This window comes from Marmota flaviventris, chromosome 3 (assembly GCF_047511675.1).
Source record: "Marmota flaviventris isolate mMarFla1 chromosome 3, mMarFla1.hap1, whole genome shotgun sequence".
Taxonomy (NCBI): domain Eukaryota; kingdom Metazoa; phylum Chordata; class Mammalia; order Rodentia; family Sciuridae; genus Marmota; species Marmota flaviventris.
Genome location: NC_092500.1, coordinates 20,782,878 through 20,807,313, shown reverse-complemented (window position 1 = coordinate 20,807,313; position 24,436 = coordinate 20,782,878). Strand labels below are relative to the sequence as shown.

Sequence of the window (24,436 nt, the reverse complement as noted above, 5' to 3'; positions counted from 1 at the left end):
AGTGCGGTCTATCGCTCCGCCCACCAAACCATAGAGAGCCGGAAAAGCCCGAGCAGAAGGGTCAGAAAGGAAAGAAAAGGGTTGCGTAGGTGTGGTTAGTTGTAAAATGACGACTTTAGTGTTGGATAATGGAGCCTACAATGCCAAAATCGGTTACAGCCATGAAAATGTCTCGTAAGTATTGGCTTTCTCCGAGGGACAAGACTATGCTCAGTAGTTTCGCATGCTAAGCTTCAATGCCTAACGTCAGTGAAACGCCCTCGCGCGGCTCTAACCTGAGACTGGGGATGCGCTGGTTGGAGCTGGGTTGGCGGTTGTCATGCTTTGAACTGGAATTGATTTTGGTTTTAGTTTTGGGATGCGCAGCTCCGGAAGTGGGATGTATGTTTCGTTTTCTAACAGGCTTCAAGACATGAGTTACTGACTGAGGGGTAGGTCTACAAAATTCATGAACCTTCAAAAATTGTGGGCAACGTTTTTGGTATAGCTACATTTTCTGAAAATGTGATTATAGGTTTCATCAGATCCCTAAAGGGTTCTATGACCCCCCCAAAAAAGTTAAAAAATCACCGTCTAGGATCTAGAGACATTGAAGACTTTGAAGTCCACTGGCTAACCTGGTCGGTCACTTATACAGTAATACTACAATGACATTCAGAAGATGTGTATTCATAAAATGTGTTTGTGTTGAAGCCGACATGTAAAGTCCTGATCAAATTCACGAAGGATTCTTTTTCTTATCATTTTTCCCTCTCTTTTTGGGGATTGAATCTATTGAATCTGCTGATTTGCTGTTCTTGATTTTTTTTTTTTTTTTTGGTACCAGGGATGGAACCCAGGGGTGCTTAACCACTGAGCCACATTTTCATTTTTTTCTTTTGAGACAGGGTCATACTAAGTCCCTTAGGGCCTTGCTAAGTTGTAGTGGCACCCCCTTCTCCACAAAAAAATCTTAACTAGGCTTCTCCAGAAATCCAGAAATCAGCAAATGCACATTTGAGGCAAGTGCTCTACCACTGAATTCTATCTCCTGTGTTGTACGTAACTTTTATGTGTGTGTGGCCGGAGAGAAAGAGGGTACTGGGGATTGAACTTAGGGGTACTCAACCACTGAGCCACGTCCCCAGTCCTATTTTGTATTTTATTTAGAGACAGGGTCTGAGTTGCTTAGCACCTTGCTTTTGCTGAGGCTGGCTTTGAAATCGTGATCCTCCTGCCTCAGCCTCCAGAGCCGCTGGGATTGCAGGTGTGCCCTGTGCCTGGCACTTTAACTTTTTTAATTGTCTTTTTTCCCCTGCCTTTTTGTTTTGTTTTTGTTTTTGTAAGAGAATTGAACCCAGGGGCACTTTGTTACCGAGCTTCCTTTTTATTTTTAAAAAAATTTTCCCCAGCCCCTTTATTTATTTTTTATTTTGAGGGAGACTTGCTAATTTGCTGAGGCTGTCCTCAAACTTGCAATCCTCCTTTCTCAGCCTCCTAATTTGCTGAGATCACAGGTGTGCACAGCCATGTCTGGCTTGTTTTTTCTTTTGAGACAGGTTCGCACTTTGTTCCTTAGCCTGGCCTCAAGCTCTTGTACTTGAGTGATCCTCCTGCATTAGCCTCTCAAGTAGCTGGGACTACAGATGCCTGCCACCATGCCTGACTTATTTCTTTATAAAGAGGGAAATCAGACTGAGTAGAAATGTATATTATTACATTCTTTCTGGAAAACATTTTGGCAGTGTGCTTACTGTTCATATCCTTGATCTCAATTCTATTATTACTTAGAGAATTAACTAGAGGTTCTCCATAATTACAGAAAAATTTTAAAGTTATTTATAGACACTATGCACAGTTAGAAAACAAAAGAAAAAAGCAAAGCATGCTAAGTAATCAAGAACAGTCCTTGCGCAGTGGTGCATGCCTGTAATCCTGAAAGGCTGAGGCAGCAGGATCCTAAAGTTCAAAGCCAGCCTCAGTGACTTAGTGACTTTGTTGTAGGGACAGACAAGACAAGGCACCAAAGATAGAGGGAAACAGTTTTATTTGGCTGCAGCCAGGTTCAGAGAGCACAGCTTTTGCTGTAATCAATTAATCCCCTGAACCCCGAGTTCAGGTAGTTTCAGAATTTTATACCCAGCATGTAAGGGGAGGGGCTCAGAAGTTCAGTCTGCAGAAGTTTACAGAAAAGCAGCTTTTTCTTTCACTGTTGTGGACAAGTTAACCCTTCAAGGACAACACCTGAGAAGGGGAGAGCTTCTTCTCCCCTTTCTTCCTCCCCCTGCCAGCTGTTACCATGGAGCCGAATTGGTAACTTCTCTTATCTTAGAAATGTAGACATCTCTGTGAAGCTCCAGCTCAAGGCCAGAGGCCTTGTTTACATGTATACAAACTACTATTCTGGATAGGTGTTTGTGAAAAGCTAGTAAGCTGGTGTCCAGCAGCTGGAGGTGTCCAGCAGCTGGAGTTCCGATAGGGCAGCATGAAAATAGGAAGTTTATCTACATTGAACTCTTTTGCAGAGACTCTTACTGACAGTCCTAAAATCAGCCATGGTGAAGATTTCTGGAGAAGCCTAGTTAAGATTTTTTTGTGGAGGAGGGGGTGCCACTACAACTTAGCAAGGCCCTAAGGAACTTAATATGACCCTGTCTCAAAAGAAAAAAACAAAAATGTGGCTCAGTGGTTAAGCACCCCTGGGTTCCATCCCTGGTACAAAAAAAAAAAAAAAAAAATCAAGAACAGCAAATCAGCTAAAATTATGTCCTCCAAGCATATTTAAACATGTAGAGAAAGTGCTGACAGTACAGAAATTGAAATAAGCTGGTACTGCAGCATTATCCTAACATCATTGTGCCTGTGTGTGTATGCATACAAATGTGTTTGATAATGGCTCTTGTTTGCTTTCCTACCCACATTGTAAACTTATGGTGAGCAGCAACCAATTTAAATGTAGTTTCTACTTATACCCTATAGCATCCTATTGATTAAAAATAGGATCTTTGGTTTCTTTTGACTGCACTTACGGTGTGATGCTACATTCCTGTACAACCAGAGAAACGAAAAGTTGTGTTGCAGTTGGGTACAATGAATCAAATTGCTGTCATATATACCTAATTAAAATAAATAAATAAATTTAAAAAATCTTTGGTTTCAGGAAAACACAATTTTATGGCCAGAATTTTGAACTTCTGTATCTTTTACCAGAATTGTATTAAAGAGTTTTCACATTAAAGACAGAAAGACTAGGACCTTTACTAAAGCCCTGATTGTTATCGTGCAGTGGCAGAACTAATATCCACCCATAATGGTTTCTGGAAGATAATTTGAGAAAGATAAAGGGTCCAGTATAGAACCTGTTACATACTACAATCATTTTTTTTAAGAATTTTCAAATTATTTAAAGACAGAATGAATAAAACTTGCTTTGGGTATTTTGACCTTCAGGTTGGTGGTTAAATAAAGGCATTTTAAAAATTACATATGTAGGGATAAGAACTAAATATTTAGGGGATAATTATATCATTTGTTTCTTTGTTTCTAGGGTTATTCCTAATTGTCAGTTCAGGTCAAAAACAGCACGTCTTAAAACTTTTACTGCTAACCAGATAGATGAAATAAAAGACCCTTCTGGACTCTTCTATATCCTTCCTTTTCAAAAGGTAATCCAGGGCTGGGGTTGTGGCTTATTGGTAGAGCGCTCGCTTAGCTTGTGCCAGGCCCTGGGTTCAATCCTCAGCACACATAAAAATAAATAAATAAAATAAAGGTATTGTGTTCAACTATTACTAAAAAATAAATATTAAAAAAAAGTAATCTAGGGGCTGGGGTTGTGGCTCAGAGGTAGAGAGCGCTCACCTACCATGCGTGAGATACCAGGTTCGATCCTCAGCACCATGTAAAAATAAAATGAAAGGTGTTGTGTCCACCTATAACTAGAAAATAAAATGTTAAAAAAAATAGTCTAATTATTGTTTCTAGTGTTGTTGACTCAAGGTGTATATACTATGTTGTGCATATGTATAAAAATTTTTGTTGTTTTACTTAATTTTTTTGTGGTACTATGCTAGGGACCAAATTAAAAATATTTTTACATTTCTGAGAAAAGTTAACCTAAATTTTAACTGATATTTAATTAAAACCCAAAATTGAAATTCTCTTAGTAAAAATAAGTGACCATGATTTAGTTATTGGTTGTGAATACTGAATTTTACTTAAATTAAATCTAAATTCATGTGCACATATGAATTTAAGAAAAAAGTATAGAAAAGCATCCTATATATTGGTGTGTCCTCTGAACCCTTGATATTATGGTTTCATTAATTTACAAATTTTTAAACTTTGCGTGTGTGTACATGGTACTAGGGATTGAACCTAAGACCACTCTACCACTGAGTGACATTCCCAACCCTTTTTTTATATTTTATTTCAAGCTGGAATCTCACTAAATTTCCAAGGCTGGCCTCAAACTGGCAATCCTTCTGCCTCAGCTTTTTAAGTTGGTGAGATTACAAGCATGTGCCACCATGCCTACAGTTTTTTTGTTTTGTTTTGTTTTGTTTTAAAAAAAAGAGAAAAACAGGGGCTGGGATGATTGTGGCTCAGTGGCAGAGCACTTGCCTCACACATGTAAGGTACTGGATTTGATCCTCAGCACCACATAAAAATAAATAAAGATATTTTTTAAAAATTAAAAAAAAATCAATATAATTAGTTTGAAACTCATACAGCATTAGACTGAAAAGGTAACCATAAAGAGATAAAACTCAATGATTTAGAATATATTAATCTGATTTTTAAAAATTGCTCAAATATTTTTGATAATTAAATTTATTAAAAAATTTTTTAGGGCTACTTGGTGAATTGGGATGTTCAAAGACAAGTTTGGGATTACCTTTTTGGAAAAGAAATGTATCAGGTAACAAATTAAGAGTATGTATTCAAATTCTATTTCCATGTCTTATTCTAATGAAAAATTCAATCTTACACTTTAAGATTTACAGATTTATGAATGTTTTGGTTACATATTTCAATCTTTTAAAGATAGCTTTGATTTTCTAAGTATTTAATAAATGCAAATGAGTAGAATGTAGTCTGAGTAGAGATTTAAAAACAATGTATAAAATTTTATTACCTCTGAAGAATGGGTGGGAGAGCACTTTCCTTCAGACACCTAAGATGCCAAAGGAAAGAAGAACAAGGGGAAAGCAAGTGGCCCTGGCCCTGCTGTCAAGAAGAAGCAAGAAGAGATCAAGATGGTAGAGCTGGGGATGTGGCTGGGCTGGGGATGTGGCTCAAGCGGTAGCGCGCTCGCCTTGCATGCATGCGTCCTGGGTTCGATCATCAGCACCACATACAAACAACGATGTTGTGTCCGCCTAAAAAGTAAATATTAAAATTCTTTCTCTCTTTAAAAAAAAAATTAAAAAAAAACTAACTTAAAAAAAAATGGTAGAACCCCTGTATGAGAAAGGACCTAATAATTTTGGCATTGGATAAGACATACTGCCTTTCCTCCACTTGTTAAATGGCCCCACTATATCTGTCTGCAGCTGCAAAGGGCCTTCCAGCTATAGATGGCTGAAAGTGCTTCCTGTGATTGACCAGTTCATACAGGCTGTGGACTGCCACACACGTTTAGACTGTTTAAGCTGATGCACAAGTGCAGACAAGAAGCAAAGCAAGAAACAAAATAAGGACTACTGGCCTGAGCTGAGAAGAAAGCTGTCAGCAAAGGGAATGTTCCCACTAAGAGAATACCTATCTTTTGAGCAGGGGTTAATATTGTTACCACCTTGGTAGAAAACAGGAATGCTCAGCTGGTGGTGATTGCAGAAGATATGAATCCCATCAAGCTGAATGTCTTCCTGCCCATCTGTGTCTTTAGATGGGGTTTCCCTGCTGCATTATATTAGCAGGGAGAAGGGAGACCAGACTAGGACATCTTGCTCACAGGAAGACCTGCAACATCCTCACCTTCACACAGGTTAACTCAGAAGACAAAGGGGGTGTAGATAAGCTAATTGAAGCTGTCAAGACCAGTCACAAAGACAGATATAATGAGACCCACCATCATTGGAGAGGCAGTGTTCTGGGTCCAAAATCCGTGGCTTGAATTGTCCAGCTGGAAAAGAAAAAAGTTAAAGAAATGGCCACTATAAAATGGGTTAAACATACACTGTGTTTTTAGATGGGGATTCCCTGATTTTTCTGTACATAAAATTCTGCAAAAAACAACAACAACAAACTTGTAGGGAGATTTATGTAATCTTTAAATTCATACCTTGAAGCTTCTTTTATAATTTTTTTTTTTTTTAGCTGTAGGTCAACACAATACCTTTATTTTATTTTTATGTGGTACTGAGGACGGAACTCAGTGCCTCACACATCCTAGGCGAGCACCCTACCACTGAGCCACAACCCCAGCCCCATCTTGAAGCTTCTTGCTTTTTTCCTTTTAAAAACAACATAGCAGTGGCCCTGCTACTTGTAGTTTTTATCATTCATTATTATTTCATAATTATTTTTAACAGTTTGATAACATTTTATTAATGCTACCATTAAGAAAAGTAGGATTGTACAATAGTTAAGTGCATAGATTCTCTAATCAGACTCCCTGAGGTTAAATCCTAGCTTTGTCTCTAAGTAGCTATATGAAGCTTGGTAACTTATTCAACTTTACTGTTTCAGTTTTCTCATCTATTAAGTGGGAAAAATAATGAGTTGGGTTTTGGGTGATTAAATCATTTTGTTTTCATATTTAAAACAAATGTTGATGATAGTCACTACAAATTATAAAACTTTTGGGGATTTTTTTTTCCTCCCATAGGTTGATTTTTTAGATACTAATATTATTATCACAGAACCATATTTTAACTTCACTTCAATTCAAGAATCAATGAATGAAATTCTATTTGAAGAATATCAGTTCCAAGCAGTATTAAGAGTAAATGGTAAGTTAAAGAGTTTTCATTAAAATTGAACTACGTGAGCCTGGTGCAATAGTGCACACCTGTAATCCTACTTACTCTGGAGGGTGAGGCAGGAGGATCACAAGTTTGAAGCTAGCCTTGGCAATTTAGCAAGACCCTGTCTCAAAATAAAAATTAAAAAAGGACTAGACATGTGGCTCTGTGGGAGAGCTCCCCTGAGTTCAATCCCCTATGCCACACACACAAAAAAAGTAAATAGAAATAGGGTAAAGAAACTCTGAAAATACTGGGTGGCATTCTTTAGGACCTTTAGTTTATATAATTGTACCTCTCAGTACATTTGTGCTAATATGATATTTCTCCCTAATGAAATTATTAGCCACATATTCTGGTCGTCAAAAGATTATTGGGTTAATTTTTTGTCATTGCTATTTGCTGTTAATATTATTGAAATTATATAGCTTACACTGTTAGTTAATATGAAGAAAAATGACCTAAAAGCAAGTTTATTAAAGGATATGATAATATCATCTAATTGTGTTCATGAAAGCATTTAAACTTTTAAGTCTGTGTAAGCAACAGTATGCTCTAATGGTTAAGAGCAGAATCTCTAGAAATAGTCTCAACCAATGGGTGATTTTTGTTTCCCAGGGGCCATTTGGCAGTATTCAGAGACACTTTTAGTTGTTGCAACTAGGAGGATGCTCATGGCATCTAGTGGGTATATGTCACAAATGCTGCTGTGCATCCTGTGATGCACAGGAAAGTCCCCAACAAAGGACTTATCTGACTCAGAATGTCAGTGGTTCTGAGGTTAAGAGATCCTAGAGCACATCCTAGAGTGCTGGTTCTGCTACTTTCTAATTGTATGCCCTAGGAAAAATTATTTAAATCCCTGTATTTCAGGTTCCTCATCTGTAAGTTGGGATTCTTCTGTATATTAAAACCCACACTCATTATATAGAGTTTAGAATAAAGTCTGGCATATAAATCCTCAGTAAAAATTAGCTGCTGTTGCACTAATTTTTATAAACTGTGAACTTTACTTTTGAAAACTGATCACAAATTTCTTTTTATATTTACCTTGTATGATTTTTTTAAAAATTTAAACATTACAAACATTTTGTGACAGTTGTGAATATTATTATAAATTAACATTTTTCTTATAGTTAAAGGGAAATTTTCATCTTTGTGTTTGCTTTAATCTGCTATCTTTATTGCTTTAAACTAATGGTATACTTTTATTTAACACATTCATTTTTTCTTTATAGCTGGGGCTCTCAGTGCACATAGGTATTTCCGAGATAATCCTTCTGAATTATGCTGTATCATTGTTGATAGTGGATATTCCTTTACACATATAGTTCCTTATTGTAGAAGTAAAAAGAAAAAAGAAGCAATTATTCGGTGAGTTTCATTTAGTTTTCATGCTATTTCATCTTATTTGCATATTATTTCTTGGATGGAATATGTGATAACTGAACCAAAGTTGAATTCTTCTCTTTTAGGATAAATGTGGGAGGAAAACTTTTAACCAACCATCTAAAGGAAATCATATCTTACAGGTAATACTTGGATTTGATTCTTTCAGAGGATATGAGGTACTGGGAATGAACTTTCTAGAATAATTTAAAATTATTTCTTACTTTTAGTTGTAGTTTCAGGCAGCAATTCAAATCATGCTTAAAAATATATACTAATGATGTTTGAATTGGAAAGCTTTTGAGGATATATAATGATAGTGCCTACCAAAAATACATTTCCGAATTCTAGGGAATTTAACATTGATTATGTATTAAAAATTATAATGTACGTAAACATGGTAAAACAAATTTCAAATGCATACAAAGGAAAGGGAACTAAAAAGGAAAACAGATCTCCCCTCTTTGTCTCTCAGGTCAGACCCACTTTCCCACAAATTATAACATTTGAATTGTGTCTTTATGTTTTTAATCTCTGTAGGCATTACTATTGATATTTCTGTTTCTTTCTTTCTTTTAACTTTTAATTTTGAGACAGAGTCTCACTAAATTGCTGAGGCTGGCCTTGAACTAGTGACCCTCCTGCCTTAAGCCTCCTGAGTCAGTGGAATTATAGGAATGTGTCACTGCACCCACCTAACCTTAGTCCATTAAAACTTTTTCCTTTTTATTTTGAAATAATCACAGACTTGGAAAGTTGTAAAAATGATAGTCTGGTGTTACTTTAATAAACTATAATACAGTATCAACCCAATGAAATTAACATTGATACAATGTTATTAACTAGACCACAGACCATATTCAGGTTTTACCAGTTTTTACGTGCATTAATTTGTATAAATGCATGCACAGTTATTCCATGTGTAAAGCTGTATAATCACCACAAAGGAACTTTTTGTATTGCCTCCTTTTTTAAAAAAAATATCTTTTTAGTTGTAGTCAGACACAATACCTTTATTTTATTTATTTATTTTCATGCGATGCTGAGGATCAAACCTGGTGCCTCGCACATGCTAGGCTAGCAGTCTGTCATTGAGCCACAACCCCTGCCCCTGTATTACCACTTTATATTTTTTCCACTAGTGTTTTAGTTAACTTTTGCATTGCTGGGACCAAAAGACCTAACAAGAACAACATAGAGCAGGGAAAGTTTAGTTGGGGCTTATAGTTTCCATGATCTCATTCCATAGACACCAACTCCATATCTCTGGGCCTAAGGTGAGGCAGAACATCAGAGATTGATTCTTTTCATTAAGCATAATGCTATACCATTTCCTGTTCTCCCCACCTCCATACTGGGGATAGAACCCAGTGCCTCACATGCTCTAACACTGAGCTATATTCCCAGCCCTTTATATTTTATTTTGAGATGGAGTCTCACTAAGTCGCCTAGGCTGGCCTCAAAGTTCATATTCTTCTGCCTCAGTCTACTGAGTAGCTGGGCCTTCTTAATTATTGAGTTTATAACAGTTATATGCTACTTTTTAAAAAATATTCATTTATTTTAGTTGGACACAATATCTTTATTTTATTTATTTATTTTTATGTGGTGCTGAGGATCCAACCCAGGGCCTCACACATGCTAGACGAGCACTCTGCCTCTGAGCCACAACTCCAGCCCTTATATGCTACTTTTTATAGTTCAATCTGTCTTGCCTTATTTAAATATTCTAAAAAATAGAAAACTCATGAATAACATTTACATTTTGTTTATGTCAGTGTTATTCAATACAAAACCAAAAAATAATTGGGCTCAGTTTCAGTAAGTTTGGATATTTAATTCCCCACCCCAGTCACATTAGAAGCAACAAGCTGGAAAGGGAGACAATGCTGAGGCAGATCAGGATTTTTAGACATATACAAACACACACATACACACACACACACACAAAGAGGGCAGGAGAAATAGCTCAGTGGTGGAGCTCTTGCCTAATATGTGCAAAGCCCTGAGTTCAATCCCTAGCACTGCAAAGATAAACAAAAAGCACAGCAATAAAATATTAACTGAGTGGTAAGCATAAAAACAGTGGAAGAAATAGTACCTGATATATTTTCCTCCATGCAACTTTATTGAAAATTTATTGAAATAAGACATATGTACAGAAGAGGATGCACACCATGAGTCTAAAACTGAATTTTCAAAAAGTGAACATACCCATAAAACCACAGCACAATTCAAGCAGAAGATGACTGCATCCAAACTCCCTTGTGTCCTCCTCAGGTCTGGAAAACCACCAGCTCCTAACAGGATAAGATTTATGTGTGTACAAATGTACATACACACACACACACAAACACACACATATTTATATTATTTTTAATTCACACATAGTATTTGTACATACTTATGGTGTATATGGTGTGATTTCAGTACTCATATATACCAGTGTGTAATATCAGATCAGTATAGTAGGCATACGTATCACTTCAGACATTTATTATTTGTTTATATTGGGAATGTTCAAAATCCCCTCTGCTAGCTATTTTGAAATATTTAAATAGCTGTTGTCAACCATCATTGTCTTACTTTACATAGAAATTTTCCTCCTTTTCAGCTGTACCCCTGTACCTGTGAACCATTGTATCTTCTCCTTTACCTCCCACTTATCCTTCCCAGGCTCTGGGAACCACACTATCAGGACAGGTTTTGACAGCTTTTGTGTTTTAACTTATATCACAGTTTTAAACCTTATAAATGGTCAAAAAGCCTTTGTAATCAAAACTAAGGTAAACATAAGTCTAAGAAGTAAATTGACATGAATAGGATACTGTGTTAGTCAACTTTGTGTTACTATAACAAAATACCTGAGATAATCGACTTAATAATGGAAAAAGTTTATTTTGGCTCACAGTTTCAGAGGCTTCAGTCTGTGGTTGCTTAACACTGTTGCTTTGGGTCGGTGGCAGAACATTTCATCATGGTGGGAGTGTGTGGTAGAAGAGGCCTGTTTACCTCCCTTGTGGGAAGCATAGAGAAAACCAGGAAGGGCTGGGATCCCAATATTTCTTAAAGGCATTCCCCCAGTGACCTTACTTCTTTCCACTGGGCATTATCTCTTGAAGGTTCCACCATCTCCTAATAGCACCAAGCTGAGGACCAAGCCTTTAACACCTGGTTCTTTAGGGGTACATTCCAGATCCAAATTATAGCATATGAGTTTTAGGAGTGAGAAAACATTACCCTGTAGAAAACTTGTAAATGATTCTCAGGAAAAAACAAAAAGGGTCAGTGGCATAAATAGATAATTCTTAGGAAGTTGTATACAGGCAAAACATAACATGGATAATTCTCAGATATGAAAAATGTTACATTCCTAGCCTGTCATGGTGGCATATGCCTATAATCTCAGTGACTCAGTGTGGAAGCTGGCCCAGCAGGTGGGGCTGGTGGTGACTTGTGTCAGAATGATCACAAATTCAAGGCCATCCTGGATAACTTAGCCAGACCTTGTCTCAAACAATAAAAAGAGCTGGGGATATAGCTCAGTGGTAGGATGTCCCTGGGATCAATCCCCAGTACCATTTCAAAAAGAAAAAAAAGTTACATTTCCTATAATAATATCACAGATGCAATTCAGCAAATATTATTACTTAGGATCTTGGGATACTTAGATAAAACAAATAATAGAATTCCTCTTCTCTTGGCATTTACTTCTCAGTAGAGAAAAATAACAAAATGCTGTTTTTACAACATAATTTTTTTTCAAATGATGTTGCAGACTTTTTATATGGACATTTATTGATTGCTGATAAGAACACAACTTGAAATAACCTTTCTGGTAAACAATTTTGAAATATGCTAAGAGACTAAAATTATTTGATATTCTGTGTCCTAGAATATGACTAAGTAATGAGGTAATTAGCTATATAGATAAAAATGCCGATATTTCATGGATTCTGAGTTGTGTTTTCCCCACACATTTTAATCTTCGAAATGGTGAATTTTCCAATAGTCGATACCTCAGAATTGTCACAGTTTAATTGGCAGTTTTTGGTACATGAGAAAAGGTGAAATGTGGTATATAAAGATGTTTAGTATACAAAATCAAAAAGAAAATTTTTTATTAAGTACACAGGCTATGTTAAACACTTCATATGTATTATCATAATCATTTACTTCTTATAATTCTGTTTAGTAATTGTTAGCATTTATGGGATTAATCCCAACAAAGTAAAGTAACTTGGCTGCTACAGCTGTATTTCATACCTAGGTCTCTGACTCCAAAATCCATGTTAATGAACATAAATATCTTCTTCTCTGATCTAAACTTCCAACATTAGGGACATCGTTAGTACATATTACAGATTCATCTGATTTTGATAACAAAAAATAAAACTATATAATAAAATCTGTGTGCACAGAAAAATATTCAAAGGTTATCATACCACTTTTTATTGTTTTTTATTTACTACACTAAATTCATATCTTCTTAGGTTCACATATCAAATATTAAGCATCTTTTATATGCTAGATTCTGTGTGCTAATGGGTAAAACTTCTACAATTAGGAAAAAAAGAGCAAAATGTTAAGGCATAATGGCAATATTGTATTCAGAATTGTTGGGAGAAAAGTTTGCTCTTTAGTTGGGAAATCCTTAATACTAAACACCACTGTTTATCTACAAACTGGATTAAAAACCTGTCCATAGAGGAATAATATAGAGATTAAATAGGATATGGAAATGAGAGTATTCCATAAAGTTTAAAATATTTTACACATTCAAGAGTTTAATATTTTAAAAAATCGGTGATCCCAAATTTAATTTCAGGAAAAAGTTTTAAATGATAATTGTAAGTTATATTCAAATTTTCTCCATTTCAAATTTTACAATATATTTCTGTTAGGCAGCTACACGTTATGGATGAAACACACGTGATTAATCAAGTGAAAGAAGATGTATGCTATGTGTCTCAGGACTTTTACAAAGACATGGATATTGCAAAGTATGTATACATCCAAAGTATGTATACTAGTAATCTAAGAATTGAAAAATTGGTTTTTGGATGTTGTTACATATAATTAAAATATTTCACAAATTGTTTCTTTTTACAGGTTGAAAGGAGAAGAAAATACAGTAATGATAGACTATGTTTTGCCTGACTTCAGTACAATTAAGAAGGGCTTTTGTAAGGTAATTTAAAAAATTGTGCCAGCCATGTGGCACACACCTGTAAACTCAGCAGCTCAGGAAGCTGAGGCAGGAGGATTGCAAGTTCTAGGCTAGCCTCAGCAACTTAGCGAGGCCCTGTCTTAAAAAGGGTTGGGGATGTAGCTCAGTGGTAAAGCACCCTGAGTTCAATCCCCAGAAACCGCCCCCCCCCAAAAAAAAATAATTCTCAGTGTTGTTTCTTCAAGTGACCCACTTCAGTCAGGTTTGAAAAGCCTTTCACATCTAGCTGGGATTGACAGAGCTTAACACAGTTGTTGATGACAGCTTTTCTGGTTGCCATTTCTCCAGGCATGAGTATAAAGATTGGATTAGTAAATTTCTCACTAAATAAGAAAAAGAACTGGGGTTGGGGTTGTGGCTCAGCGGTAGCGTGCTCGCCTAGCATATGTGAGGCCCTGGGTTCAATCCTCAGCACCACATAAAAATAAATAAATAAAATAAAGGTATTGTGTACAACTACAACTAAAAAATAAATAATAAAAAAAAGAAAAGAACTATCAGCCAAATGATAGCATATGGGACAAATCTATAGATCATTACCTATATTATGGTTAATCTTTCTCTGCATTATGGTACATGCCTATATTCCCAGCTACTCAGGGACTGAAGAAGAAGGATTCCAAGTTTGAGGCCAGCCTGGACAACTTAGCAAGACCCTGTCTTGAAATAAACAACTTTTAAAAAGTGGGCTCTGGGGATGTGTCTTAGTAGTGGAGTGCTTGCCTAGCATGTGTAAGGCCATAGGGTTCAATCCCCAGTAAAGACCAACACCCTCCAAAAATAATTAAATTACTTAGAAACTGGTAATTTTCATGTTGTAAAGTTAATTAATTAATTAATTTGGTAATGCTGGGGATTGAACCCTGGGCCTTGTGCATGCTAGACAAGCCCTCTACCACTGAGCCACATCCTCAACCCCTATTGTAAAAATTATTGACATAGTTTACCCAGTGCTGAATTTTATTAATGTTTATCCAATAGGATCAGATTGAAAAGGGCAAAATACAATGCACTTTCAAAGTTTTGAGAAGCAGTTTGCCTTAGCTGTCAAAATCAAGTAATTTTTCCTTACCTTTAATCAGCTTAGGTAATGTCAGGTCTGTATTCAGTTAAATGTGAAGTTTGCCCTTCTAGTTGCTTGCTTGATAAGGACTGTTGGAAAGTTAAAAATTCTTAGGAAAGAAATGAGAACTGATAACAGCAAAAAAAAAAAAAGGAAGAAAGAAAGAGAAATGTCTGCATATTTTTTTAGCTTAGTGGTTGAGTGCTCACTTAGTATACATGAGACCCTGATTTTAATTCCCTGTACTGAAAAAAAAAAAAAAAGAAAGAAAAGGAGACATTTATAATGATATGCATATAACATATTTTAGTGAAAAATTGGGATCAGCCTTAATATCTATTAACAGGAGAATAATTTTTTTATATATTTTATAAAATAATAAGCATTAGTGAAAATGAAGTAGAGCTACATGATCAGCATGGACAAATCTCAGAAACTGATGTTTAATAGAAAACAAGTTTTAGAAAGCAGTATGTACTTAGCCAATACAGAATAATAATTTATGTTGTTTAGGTACACATAAATAAGAAGTAAAAGATTATGTATGTGAATGATAAATTTCAAAAAAGGGAAGTATTAACTTATTGTCATTGGGTTGGTTGATGGACACTTGGATTTTATGTAATTATTAGTACTTAGCATACCTGAAACTTTTGTGTATATGTGTGTGTGTGTGTGTGTGTATTTTTTGGCCAGATTATTGAGCCGAAACACAAGTCAGAAATCAGCAAGGAAAACTGGCCTCATATAATGTTGGCATTATAATTTCAAGGATAAAAACCATGTATTTACTTAAATCAGTTGGAAACTGATTTTTTTTAAAAAAAAATTATTTAGTTGTAGGTGGATACAATGCCTTTATTTTTATTTATTTATTTTTATGTGGTACTGAGGATCGAACCCAGTGCCTTACCTGCACTACTTGAGCACCCTACCACTGAGCCACAACCCCAGCCCTGGAAACTGATTTTTGATAGAGCGAATAAATAGTAAAGAAATGTAAAGATTTAGGATGGTGTTTTTTTGTTGTTGTTGTTTGGTTGGTTTTTGTTTGCGTAAGGAAAAGAAGAAATCCTAATAGAATGGAACCACATGTCTAATAAATGTCAAATCTAAAGTAGGGTAATGAAAGTAGATGGTGGGCTGTGGTTGTGGCTCAGTGGTAGAATGCTTGCCTAGCATGAGTGAGGCACTGGGTTTGATCCCTGGCACCACATAAAAACAAACAAAAAATAAAGGCATTGTGTCCATCTACAACTAAAACAAAAATATATTTAAGAAAAAAAAAGAAAGTAGAGGTAATAGGAACACAAGACATAGTAAAGTCTTTATGTTCCTTCTTCTCTAGAAATTTGGATCAGTGTAGGTAGATTATGAAGTTTCTTCTATGCTCTTCTTTCTTTTTTAGAATGTAGGGAATAAAACTGCTAGATTATCATTGGGGGAATAGGCATATTAGAGTCAGTAATGTTTTATTTATATAGTTTGGGCCACAGGATGTAAGGCTAGATTTTTATAGTTTTTGAGAATTCTGAAACTTCCAAGAACACAGTTAATATATTTATATACCTATTATTATTTTTAGTCATATGAACTAGGTAATATAACTTAAACTTTTTATCTTACTTTTCTTTAAGCCAAGGGAAGAGATGGTGTTGAGTGGAAAATATAAATCTGGAGAACAAATTCTTCGTCTGGCCAATGAGAGATTTGCTGTTCCAGAAATACTCTTTAATCCTTCTGATATAGGCATCCAAGAAATGGGAATTCCAGAAGCTATTGTCTATTCAATTCAAAACTTACCTGAAGGTACATCGAAAATTACAGTAAAATATTGAAGAATAATGATAATTTTCAAAACAATAAGCTATATATGATCACTGTTTTTTCTAAATAATTTTAAGTAAATGGCATCTGTTTTATTTATATAGACTTCCAGATCCCATAATGTGCTTAAATAATTCTTAACTGATTTGTTTTGGATTATAATTTTTTTTTTTTGGTAAAGTCATGGTCTATTTAATTTAGCCCTAATCAACACAGAATAGAAATTTATATTTTCACAATTTAGTGGTTTTCAGCTATTGATGGAACTGACTTATTCTATTATATTTGGACTAACATGTAAGATTGATTTTAATGAGATTGGATTATTGTACTTTGCTGTGATTTGTGGGTTCTCCTAAAGCATGATTTAAGTAAATAATGTTCCAGAGTTTGAGTACTTTTCTATCTTATCTTTCTATTTCATAAGGAACCACCTAGGCATTAGAGAAAATTTAGCACATGTAGTATGCTTTCCTTGCATTAAAAAGAAAGAAAGAAAAAGTCATAAAGCTATCACCTTTGCATTTATTTCATGTTTTTTTTTATTAATTTCACATTTTGTATAAAAATACTGTCATGCCATATACAACATTTTGTTCTATACTGCTTTAATGTTATGTCATGAAATTCTGTTTGTTAATATAAGGAAACTCCTTTTTTTGATGAATAGAAACATTGGATGGGATTTCCCAGTGATACTTCTGTAGACTTTTAATACTGACTAACCTTATGGCGATTAATGTTTGCCATGGTACAACTAATGAGCACTCACACTTAGATCCTTTCTTTAAATGTTGTCATAGATTATGGGTTTTTTTTTTTTTTTTTCAAAAGTAAAGTGTTGAAGAATAAATATATCTTACTTTGGAAATTTGGGCTTCAAGTTTAAAATTTCATGAAAAGGGCTGGGGATATGGCTCAGTGGTTGAGTGCCCCCGAATTTAATCCCTGGGATACCCCGCCCCCCCAAAAAATAAAATTTCATGAAAGACCTTTTCATTCTACAGTGGAAGAAGGATTATGGGGAGGAAGAATTATAATTATCAAATGTCTGTGGTAGGATGATACTCATTTGTATAGCTTGCATGTGAATTAGTAGCCAGTAGTTACCCTCCTAACTTTAGCCTTTTCTTTTGTAAATCTGTGAGTTTATACTGTTTGTATAAACTGAAAAATTGTATAGTTCTCAATTAATAACTCTAAACCTTAATCACATCTTACCTAAACCCTCATCCCTGTCTTTCCAGAAAGTTAAGTGAACAGATTTTCTAACGCATTTTTTTCCTTCTTTCTTTTTTCCTTTAAAGAAATGCAGCCACATTTTTTTAAGAACATTGTCTTGACAGGAGGAAATTCCCTCTTCCCAGGATTTAGGGATCGAGTTTATTCAGAAGTTCGATGTCTCACTCCCACAGATTATGATGTTTCTGTTGTGCTGCCTGAAAAGTAAGTGTTGGTTTATATAGAAATTAAAGCATGGATGTCATCTGGTAGGTAAGGTGGTATATAGGAGACTTGAGTTTAAAATCTGGTTTTACCACCTTGGCATTTCACTTGTTGGATCTTCATTTTCTTATCTCAAAAATTAAAATGATAAACCATTTTAGTGAATTAAATGAAATGAAGGGCTGGGGTTGTGGCTCAGCAGTAAAGCGTTCGCCTAGCACGTGCAAGGCCCTGGTTTGATCCTCAGCACCACATATAAAATAAATAAATAAAAGTTATTGTTGGGCTGCGGATGTGGCTCAAGCAGTAGCGCGCTCGCCTGGCATGCGTGCGGCCCGGGTTTGATCCTCAGCACCACATACAAACAAAGATGTTGTGTCCGCCAAAAACTAAAAAAAAATAAATAAATATTAAAAAACTCTCCCTCTCTCTCTCTCTCTCTCTCAAAAAAAAAAAAAGTTATTGTATCTGACTGCAACTAAAAAATAAATATAAAAAAATGAAATGAAGTATAAAATATCAGCCATCATGTTTGTACATAACAGGTGCACAACTAACATTAGACCAATTCATATGGTAAATCAGTCCTTATTCCTAAGAGATTTTTATAGGCAAAGAAATTGAATTATCATTTATTGGATTACCTGAGATGTCATTTCTTTTTTTTTTTTCCTTTTTTTAAAAAAATATTTATTTTTTAGTTGTAGTTGGATACAATATCATTAATCAATTAATTAATTAATTAATTTTAAATTTGTTTTTTAGTTGTAGTTGGACACAATACCTTTATTTCACTTATTTATTTTTATGTGGTGCTGAGGATCGAACCCAGGGCCTTGTCTGTGCCAGGTGAGCACTCTACCACTGAGCCACAACCCCAGCCTGAGATGTCATTTCTTGACAGTTTCTATCAAGAATAGAAATTGTCAGTGGCACTTGCCTGTAATCCCAGTGGCTCAGAAGGCTGAGGCAGGGGGATTATGGTTTCAAAGCCAACGTCAGCAATGGCGAGGTGCTAAGCAACACAGTGAGACCCTGTCTCTAAATAAAATACAAAAAAGGGCTGAGGATGTAGCTCAGTGGTTCAGTGCCCCTGAGTTCAATCTCCAGTATACTGCCCCCAAAAAAAGAAATTATAAGAATTGAACCATTAAGGTATATCAATTTGTAAGTTTTATGGAATTTTTAAAAATTCTAAATGTTTTCAATGAACTTTTATAATTTGAACTAGTCTTTTTTTTAATTTAAAATTGTTTTATATTACCTCCTACTCTGTTTATGAGAAAGAGAGATACTGTCATTTCCACTTGAGCAGTAAAAAAATTAAGGTAGAATTTTAGAGCCATAGCGTGGGTTTACAGGCTATCTTGTTCACTGTTCTTATATTATAAATAAACAAAGGCATTTTACTCAAAAATAGCAGTAACTAGGAGTTACTTACCAAAGATATGTCTAAATAATCCACCGTTAGTGTTAGTAGCAGAGTTGCAAACAAAACCCCACATCCCTAACTCTAGTTGATTTTAGAATTTTGTTTTAAATCTAAAGAAAAACTTTTCAAAGTTGATGGCAGTTAACAGAAGACCCTCATTAGATCATTTTCTTTTATAGATAATAAATAAAGGAATAAACAGTTGTTAAATACTGGAATGATTTTTTTCAATAATAATGTTTGTATACTCTTTAGAATGTGAACCATATTGCATTTGTGTGTGTGGGTGGGAGGTAGTGGAGATTAAACCCAGGGGTACTTACCACTGAGCTACTTCCCCAGTCATTTTTGTATTTTGAGACAGAGTCGTACTAAGTTACTAAGGTTGGTTCTGCTCAGCCTTCCAAATTGCTGATATTAATAAGCATGTGCCACCATGCCCCACAGAATATTATTTTTTCATCCTACATAAACACATCACAGGCCAGGGGATCCACAGAAATAGCTTTTATTCTTTTTTTTAAATATTTTTTTAAGTTGTATTTGGACACAATGCCTTTATTTTAATTATTTATTTTTATGTTATGCTGAGGCTCGAACCTAGCGCCTCGCACATACTAGGTGAGTGCTCTACCACAGAGCCACAACCCCAGCCCCAGCTTTTATTCTTTCATTCAATAAATCTTGATTGTGCATCTATTATATATGTATACACATATATCTCTTTCATAAAAATATAAATAAAAGAGATATATGTAAATCTGTTTTTATAAACGGTTAGGAAATATAATAAATAGAATACAGAGAATATTTTTTGCTTAGCTTTTTTCTTTACCATTTTCAGATTTGAAACTTCTTAAATTGGGAGAGAAGAAAAGTAGAAATAGTATTGAGTCATAACACAGAGTGTAACTTTTGTTGCAGATAGCAAAGTCAAACTTAATTATCTTATCTGCTCTAATTTTGACCTATTGTGTATGTCCTGGCATGTAATTGTTTATCATGCAGTGTTTTTAAATGTATTGTTTATTATTGCTGCAACAAAATATGGCAGCAAAAGAACAGACTGTGAAAATTCTGAGTTAAATCCTAGATCCAGGCTAAATCCTAATTCCAGATTTAACCTTTCTAAATAAAGTGGAGTTATAATAGCTTTCATGAGTTGCTATGAGAATTAATTAGGTGACATATCTTTGTCACAAACAGAACTTAGACTCAATTATGACATTGTTTTTCCTTTTAGTTATCTTTTAGCTTATATTTTTATCAAAGTAGAGAGTTGATAAATCAGGGGAATTGGAGAACTCGCCCTCCTATTTTTTAAAAAATATTTTTAAAATTGTCAGTGGAACTTTATTTTATTTATTAATTTATTCATATGTGGTGCTGAGAATCAAACCCAGTGCCTACACAGGCTAGGCAAGTGCTCTACCACTGACCCACAACCTCAGTCCATCCCCCCTGGGTGTGTGTGGTGTTACTGGGGATTGAACCATGGAGCGCTTTACTACTGAGCCACATTCCTAGCCCTTTTAAAAATTTATTTTATTTTTTGTTTTGTTTTTTGAACTTGAGATCTTGCCTCTGCTGCCTGAGTTTCTGAGATTACAGGCATGTACCACAGCACTGAGGGGCAGAAACCTCACTATTTTACAGTGGTTTGTAACCAAGATTCCTTGCCTTTTGAATTAACTGATGTGAAACTTTTGCTTATTTCTACACCATGAGTGATTTTCCTTTTAAGTTCATTTGGCTAGAACTTGAAATATTTTAGTTGGTAATTAGTGTCTGAAGCATTCAGTTGTTCATGTCCGTAAATGATCAGTTGATTTCTGTAAAATCATCTGGGTTCATTTTTTTTTAACCTTTATTTTCAGCCCTATTACTTATGCCTGGGAAGGTGGAAAATTGATATCAGAAAATGACGATTTTGAAGATATGGTGGTTACAAGAGAAGATTATGAAGAAAACGGACACAGTGTCTGTGAAGAGAAATTTGATATTTAAGAAACATTTTTGAATGAAAGCCTTGATTGGTTGAAACTGAAAAGTTTGTTATTTTTAAAGGCGCTTAAGGACCTGTGTTAATGTTTCATTGTTGAACAAAGTCTTGAACTTATGTAAATATTTCAATCTGTGGCTAATTTTCAAAGAGTCGTAGGTGGGTCATTGTAGTAAGTTGTAACTCAGCCCATGTTTTCACTTTGGAGCTAGACTGCCATAACAATGTTTATGCTGTTTCTGAAAATATCCTTAGGAGATGAAAGAGTGAATGCAGTTGAGTTCTTCATAGGTGAAAACACAGTCATAACTGTCTCCCCACTCTGTTTTCATTAGAAGGTAGTTTTATGTGACTTTGACTTGGCATTAGCCAAAATGTTTACATATTTTAGTTCTCTGGTTCTTAGAACTAAGCATTTTATTTAAAAGTTGTAATCTTATTTATACAGAATAAAGAGGACTAATATATGTATGTATAATCATTTTTTATTTAAAGTATGTTTGAAAAAGTGGAGACTAAAGCCAATTACTGAAGGTTTTTTGGTCACTATTATTCTGGAAGAAATGTATTTTGTTTTAAAAATTTCTTTAGTATCATTCACAGTAAACATTAACATGTTAAGGCTATAGCTTTTCTAGGACTGGGAGTATAGCTCAGTAGTAGACCACTTGCCCAGCATGCCTAAGCCCCTGCATTTGAGCTCACCACCACCAGAGTAAAAGTACAGCTTTCCAGTTTAAGGAAACAGCTGACTCAGTAGTGAATGGATCACACAGGCTTTTTGGACTACAAGCAGAAGAAACTTCCTTGGGTTATCTTCAGCAAGACAAAAGTTATCAGGACAGAAGATAGTTTGTAAAATCTAAGCAAAAGCTGGGCCAACAGCCTTAGGAAGGCTAAAACTAGGATAACTTTAGGAATCTAGGTTATAGAAGCTGAGAGTCAGACCGTCTAGAGTCCTACCATCAAAATATCTCAGCTCTCTTATTTTTTTAATATTATGCCATTGTGCTCATGAGTCAAATGCCTAGCAGTCTGTTTACCCTTACCTGGGATTATATGTCAGTCCTATGGTTTGAGGGGCTTTGATGGAGAGCCCTACTCAGATGTTTAAAAACAGTTCTTTCCCGAAATATCATTGAGGTGAAAACATGGATGTTGGGTAGGGTGAAAGAGATGTCTACTCCAGTCATATTTTGGATTCTATTGGGTTAGGGTCTGGTCCCAGTAATTCCTAGACCGAGTCTGGTTATTATTACAGAGTTGCAAAGTGACTATGTTTGTGTGATGCTGGTTATTAGCATATAATTTATAGATAATGTAACAAGAAGATGCTGTCAGCAAAATACTTTCTTAAACCAAATAATATAACTGTTAGAATTTCTAGATGATATGATTGGAGATTAAAAAGGTAAGCCCCCATTGAAAGTAGTTCTCTTGATTTGCCCCAACCTCATCCTGAACAGGCAGAAACTATCATTACCAATTGAGATGTTTTTCCTGTGAGGAACTGGGTTATTCTTCAAGCCACATTCTCCAAACATACCCCAGCCCAACATCTCCTGTTATACTCCGCTGAGAATATGGAATAACCTTATCAAAATAGCTTTTTTTTTTTTTTTTGCAGCAACAGGGATCAAATTCAGGACCTTGGGTATGTTAGTCAAGTGCTGTACCACTGAGCTACACGTCAGCCCCCAAATACCTTTTAAAATTATCAATTCTAGCCCAGTGACTTAGGAGGCTGAGACAGGATTGCAAGTTCAGAGCCAGCCTTAGAAACTTAGCAAAGCCCTCAGAAACTTAGTGAGACTGTCTCAAAATAAAAAGTAAAAAGGAATATAGTTCAGTGGTAAAGTGCCTCTGGTTCAATCACCAGTACCAAAAAAAAAAAAAAAAGGAATTCGCCCCTACATGCAGATTCTCTTGCCCTTCTGCCTGCTGCCATTGGTTGATGCAACATGAAGGCCCTGACCAGATATGGGCCCCTCAACCTTGAATCTCTTAGCCTCCAGAACTCTAATAAATAAATCCATTCTCTATAAATTACAGTCTCAGGCATTCTGTTATAACACAAAATGGACTAAGACAGGGTCAATGGATGGAAAGTTACTGTGAAGAAACTTCAGAAGTAAAAGAGTCTGCTAACAGACTAACAGGATTTTTGCTGAAGACAAGCCAGGGTGATGAGAGGGGGTGATGGACGATGAGAAACCTGATCAGATGCAGAGGGTGAGAAGTTCTCCTGTTAAACTGACTTAGCGTTCTTTGTTAAAACTATTTTACAAGAAAGTACATAGGTGGGCTGAAGAAGTTTAGGAGCCTGACTTAAGTTTGGTCAAGCAAAGAATCTGTCATACCTGAACTTTTGAAGCATCGAAGATAAAGTTTAAGTCTCAAGCATTATGAATCAGACTTGTCATGGAAATGTACTGAATGTTCTATAAAAGGTAAACTGTTCAAGTAATTGGACTGGAAAGGGAAAAAAAATGCTTTGTGTATAAGTTTCCCCCAAAATGTTTAACCTAAAATTAAATGGCCAGTATCCTTAGGAATTGAATTCTTTTTAAGCCTAATAACTGTAATTTATGGAGCTGTCACTAGGTGGCAAGTAGTTGCTGGGTTAGGAATTTCTCCTTAGAAATTAATGCCTGAGAATCTTCAAAAACATTTAATAGAAGTTAATTATCCTTTCTATAACGGAGTCATGTGTCAGCCAATGATAGCTGTGTGGGATGAGTGGAGTAAAGGTTGTACCTTAAGCCCTGGTGGGTTAGAGGAAGAACTAGAGAGGCACTGGTTGTTGGGAAGAGAGCAACAGGGTCAAGATGGAAAATCACAAACCGCTTTATACTATCAAGGAAAACTCAGTTTTTTATATCATAGCTAGAAAAATTGAACAATAACCAGAAGCAGAAAGGAATCTACTTGAACATGGATCCACACATTATTCTCTGTGGCCTAATACCAAAACAGTCTTTTGGGGCGTCTTGCATGTGACACAAGCCCAAATAGCTGTTGGCTTATCAATGGCAGTGTTTCGATTTTTGACAGTGAATGCATCCTCCAAAGATTTTGAAAGTTTACCTTTGAGTACAGA

The 24,436-nt window shown here is 35.4% G+C and overlaps 2 protein-coding genes across 3 annotated transcripts in view; one reads left to right on the top strand and one right to left on the bottom strand.

The window, feature by feature from the left end:
• The first annotated feature begins 47 nt into the window (after positions 1-47).
• Actr6 (actin related protein 6) lies at positions 48-23,382 on the top strand. Of its 2 annotated transcripts, XM_027947307.2 has the most exons (11): positions 48-174; positions 3,527-3,644; positions 4,832-4,900; positions 6,812-6,935; positions 8,186-8,321; positions 8,423-8,479; positions 13,241-13,339; positions 13,449-13,527; positions 16,267-16,438; positions 17,764-17,902; positions 21,212-23,382. In XM_027947307.2, exons 1-11 carry the CDS (start codon positions 107-109, stop codon positions 21,339-21,341), a joined length of 1,191 nt encoding a protein of 396 aa, XP_027803108.1. In that variant the 5' UTR covers positions 48-106; the 3' UTR covers positions 21,342-23,382. The 2 variants fall into 2 exon arrangements, with proteins under 2 accessions (XP_027803108.1, XP_071465706.1); XM_071609605.1 differs by lacking the exon at positions 4,832-4,900.
• Depdc4 (DEP domain containing 4) overlaps positions 5,129-24,436 on the bottom strand; it is a 28,811-nt gene continuing 9,503 nt past the window's right edge. Inside the window, exons 3-5 of the mRNA XM_071609606.1 lie at positions 10,551-10,636; positions 6,053-6,106; positions 5,129-5,360 (exon numbers count right to left, since the gene is read on the bottom strand). Coding sequence (XP_071465707.1) covers positions 5,326-5,360; positions 6,053-6,106; positions 10,551-10,636 — 175 coding nt within the window. The 3' untranslated portion in view covers positions 5,129-5,325. The remainder of the gene's footprint in view (positions 5,361-6,052; positions 6,107-10,550; positions 10,637-24,436) is intronic.

What these genes read in the sequence shown, in the direction of transcription:
- Actr6 (XM_027947307.2), top strand. Translation starts at nt 107, where the DNA reads ATGACGACTTTAGTGTTGGATAATGGAGCCTACAATGCCAAAATCGGT. An exon ending in AGCAGTATTAAGAGTAAATG is followed by an intron (nt 6,936 to 8,185) that starts GTAAGTTAAAGA and finishes TTTTCTTTATAG; the next exon opens with CTGGGGCTCTCAGTGCACAT. An exon ending in TTAAGAAGGGCTTTTGTAAG is followed by an intron (nt 13,528 to 16,266) that starts GTAATTTAAAAA and finishes CTTTTCTTTAAG; the next exon opens with CCAAGGGAAGAGATGGTGTT.